At 44.3% G+C, this 4,068-nt stretch overlaps 1 protein-coding gene across 1 annotated transcript in view; it reads left to right on the top strand.

The window, feature by feature from the left end:
* The window catches only part of LOC103369797 (polyhomeotic-like protein 3), a 15,898-nt gene that overhangs the window by 7,176 nt on the left and 4,654 nt on the right, over nucleotides 1-4,068 (top strand). Inside the window, exons 4-7 of the mRNA XM_008298610.1 lie at nucleotides 163-497; nucleotides 1,269-1,434; nucleotides 2,795-2,906; nucleotides 3,040-3,160. Of these exons, the coding sequence (XP_008296832.1) occupies nucleotides 163-497; nucleotides 1,269-1,434; nucleotides 2,795-2,906; nucleotides 3,040-3,160 (734 nt within the window). The remainder of the gene's footprint in view (nucleotides 1-162; nucleotides 498-1,268; nucleotides 1,435-2,794; nucleotides 2,907-3,039; nucleotides 3,161-4,068) is intronic.

The following is a 4,068-nucleotide window of genomic DNA, read 5'->3' as shown; positions in this document are numbered from 1 at the left end:
GACTGGGTAAGCAAATCAAGCGCACCGTCTCTGCAGTTCCCTGCATACGACCACAGAAATGACTAAAAGCAGGAACCTGGTTGGACAGGTGTGTTTATGATGTGACCTTTCCAGATGAAACCACTTAATTTCACTACTTTTTTCTGCCTCTGCCCCTCCCAGCGCTGTCCAGCCTCTCCTCCCAGTCTCCCCCGTCCTCACCCTTCGTCACCCCCTCGGCGGAAAACCCTCCCCCGCTGCTGCCGCCGCTGCCTGCCCTCCCCACTGACCTCAGCCGGCCGCAGCACGAGGTCGACAAGGCCGACAAGGCGGCCGGCGAGTCGCAGCGCCCGGCCGAGGCGGAGACGGAGCCTCTCGGCCAATCGGAGGACGAGTCGGAGAGCTTCGGCCAATCGCTGAGCGGCCCCTGGGAGCCGAGGGCGTGGCCTGAGGGCCGGCAGGTGCTGACTCACCTGGTGGAGGGATTCGTTATCCAGGAGGGACTGCAGCCGTTCCCAGTACGTTTTACATCCCAGTGGAGAGGAGGGAGTCCAAACTGAACAGAGCTCAGAGGTTACACGACTGATGCTAGCGACAGTTAGCATGCTAGCATTTCATTTAATAAGTGTTTCCCTGATTTTGTTAAATTAATGATGATAGTTAGTAAAATCACAGAAAGTGTCACAGTTACTGTCATCATATCAGCATCATGCATGGTACAACATTTAGCCACTGTGACCAAAGTTACAGGATTTGTTTACAGTATTTAACAAAAAAAAGCATAAAGGTATTTTACTAATATTTCTCATCTTTTGAAAGAAAAATTCTGTTTGTTAAGGTTTTAAATCAACTAAAACATTTTATTTTACACAAATTCACTGTTGTTAAAAAGTGAAAATCTGCTGAAAAAAAATGCTGAAAAATATGTATTTTTACTAAAATTTACAAAAATGGTAAATTATGTTATTGTGGTTACAGATTTTCCCTGTTTTTGTGAAATGACAGATAAAATGTCGTAAAATCACATTTAAAAAGCATTAATTTACATGTTGACAGTTAAACAAAAGGTCAAAACTGTAAATAATGTACACATCACAAATCTGTCTGTTTATATCTGTAAAATTACAGTTTAACTCCATTTAAATCACCGTAATCAGGTAGAAATGGTTATTTTAGCTGTTTATTAAAAGTAAAATGATGAACATTAAGGATTCATAAGCACTCGGTGTTCTGTCTGTGTCCTGGCGGATGCAGCTGTATATTTACGTACCTGTGCGTTCGTCGTACAGGTGAACCGCTCGTCCCTGCTGGTTCCAGAGCAGGTGACCAAACCACAGGAAGTGAACGGGACCAATGGGAGGGCGGCGTTGCCTGTGACGGAAACGATCAAGCAAACCGAGCACTCCACGGACTCAGACGAAGAAGAAGGAGGAGACACGGACGACGCCGGGACCAGTAAGACTTTAATCAGCCGTCATTAACTATGAGTTGCATTTTAACTGACGGACAGTCGTCTCGAGGCAAAGTCGTAAAAATCCACAAATTAGCCGCATCGTTGTTTAAGCTGCAGTGTTCAAAGCGTGTGAAAGAAGTAGCGGCTTATCGTCTGGAAATTACGGTAGACACAGTTTAAAAATGTTCAGTGTGGAGGTTTTTTTTTTTTTTTTTACGGTTACCGTAAATTAATACGCTTGCAAGAAAAGTTCGCAATTTTAATAACTATCATTTAAATGTTGTTTTTTTTTAACCTGCAATGTTGGATATTTGTCGCCCCCTTCTGGCAGTCAACATGTAAATAATACGACTGCAAATTTCTTCTTTTTTTTTTTTAACCAGACATGTCTAATGTTTGTTGCCCCCTTCCGGCAGTGAGAGTAATTACACACATATTGTTGATGTACAATGATGGCGTCATTAATCTCCTACATCGTTGGACAGTAGCTCATCCTCTAAATGTTTGGCTGGAGGTCATTAACCTCCACGTTAGTCTCTGTCATGGTGACGCCTCCTCTGGTCTCTGCTGCATTAAACAGTGAGAGGCTCCACCTGGTGGAACAACCAGGTACTGCAGCTTGTCTATGACACGTTCACCAGAGCAGCAGAGGATTTCCAGGACCCTTCTTTGTCATCGACTGTTAGATAAAACAGCGACCCCTTGTGTCTCCAAAGGGAACTTCAACATGAGCAAAAAATGAGTGGAAACAACATTTTAAATCCAGAACTTGTTGGTTGGAAAGTATTATTTTGATGGAATAAACCCTTAAAACCACATATTGCTTCATAGAAAGAACTTCTGGGGTGGAATTCACTTTAAACTCTCAGTGTTAAGGACAGAATTTGGCAGGCGGCGACACACGAGGGTCCTGGAAGTGTAGCTGTGGCTCTGAAAGTGAAGCCTCGTCTGCTGCAGACACGTAAAACTGGAAACGCTGGTTTTCACCGACGTCTGGAGCTTCAGGAGGTTCCTGAGCTGCTACGGGGCGTTCAGGAGCATGAACATGGAGACGGAGTTTAGCAAGTTTAAAGCAGGGATCTCCGGCTCCGGTCCTCGTGAGCTTTTAGACGGACTGGAGGTGGAGATCCCTGATGTAGAGAAAACGGGTTCGTCCTTGTTTCTCCGCCTGTTTCAGCTTTAGGTTCCTGAATTCAACAGAAGAACGCTGCAGAATTAGGACAGAATGTGGAACTTTAACTGTTTCTGGTGAATTTGTCCTCGACACGTCTTAACGGTGCGACACGGTGACCAGAGGAGCTTCTGGGAAATGCACTGTGTGAGTTTTTCGGCTGACGGTGGTCTTGTTTCTCGTCCACACAGGGTCGAGCCACAGGGACCGAACGGTGCTGCACTGCCAGTTCTGCGGGAAAAGAGGCCACGCCCACAACTTCATGCGGTCCAAGCGCTTCTGCTCCACTTCCTGTGCACGCGGGTGAGACCTTGTTTGGCGGTCACGTGACCTGGGGGGTTTTGCTGTCGCAGGATGTGGTCGCTGAGACGCACAGGTGCAGATGTGAGTCCGGGCAGCAGAACCAGGAAGTTTCACCGCTTCTCTTCTCCGGCAGGTTCAACGTTCGCCTGACGAAACGCCTGCGAGCCCTGAGCGCCGGCAGTCGATCCGAGAGGCCTCGGCCGGCGCTGAACCGGGCCGAGTCAGTGCCTGGGAAGCCTCTGTTACTGCGGCTGGTAGGGACCCTGAACTCAGCACAACCAGTAGAAGCACCAGAACACCGAGTCAGAACCAAAGCCACCAAACCAGTGAATGCATCATCAGAGTTCAACGTTTTATCAGAAACTCTGCATATTTAAAATAACACCTGTTTAACTTTAGCTTCATGTATTAAATAGTTTGGACAAGTCGATCCAATAACATCCGAATGTGGGAGTTGAAATAAGAAAAAATCTGTCATGAAAAGGTCCAACATTGAGCTCATATTAACAAAAACATATGAACACAAGAGTCAGCGAGTGAGATTTTCTGAACGTCACAATAATAAAAGAAAACTAAACATCTAAGATACTCATGATGTGAAATACTTGGTCTAAAAACACAGGAGGAAAATGTTATTTTTGTTGGATTTTCATGACCTTTTTTTTTGCAGTTTCAAAATGAGAAAATATAAGAAAGTGATTGAGTTAAGTGTAAAAGGCATGTTCTTATTTTCGGGCTTTTCTTTTGAATAGTTCCTGAGAGATTCAAACAGCCTCAAGTTCCAATTTCAAAATAAACTGCCAATTTCTAAGATTCAAGGAACTTTATGTGTCATGGCAGCTCACAGTCACGTGTTTGTGGTATGAAATTAGAGCTCAGGTCCCGTTTTTTGTTTTTTTTTTAAGAAAAAGCCTAATAAATCATAAGTACAATCAAACAAGAGCCAAATATAAGTAAAAACACAGCAATATGGATTTAGTGTAAATCACACGTTTTATCTCTGTAAATGTTCAGATATCTTTTTAGTTATCGATAGTTGATGAATCAGAAGAAACCCAATGATTAGAGACGGAATAACCCAAAAATTTCCTGTCACTGAACTCTACGTGCAGCCGGTTTAACAGTGTTAGCAATGTTAAACATCAGCATGCTAGCAGTGTTA

Source organism: Stegastes partitus, unplaced genomic scaffold, assembly GCF_000690725.1.
Source record: "Stegastes partitus isolate 25-593 unplaced genomic scaffold, Stegastes_partitus-1.0.2 Scaffold1332, whole genome shotgun sequence".
Lineage (NCBI taxonomy): Eukaryota > Metazoa > Chordata > Actinopteri > Pomacentridae > Stegastes > Stegastes partitus.
This window is presented reverse-complemented; position numbering and strand designations above follow the sequence as displayed.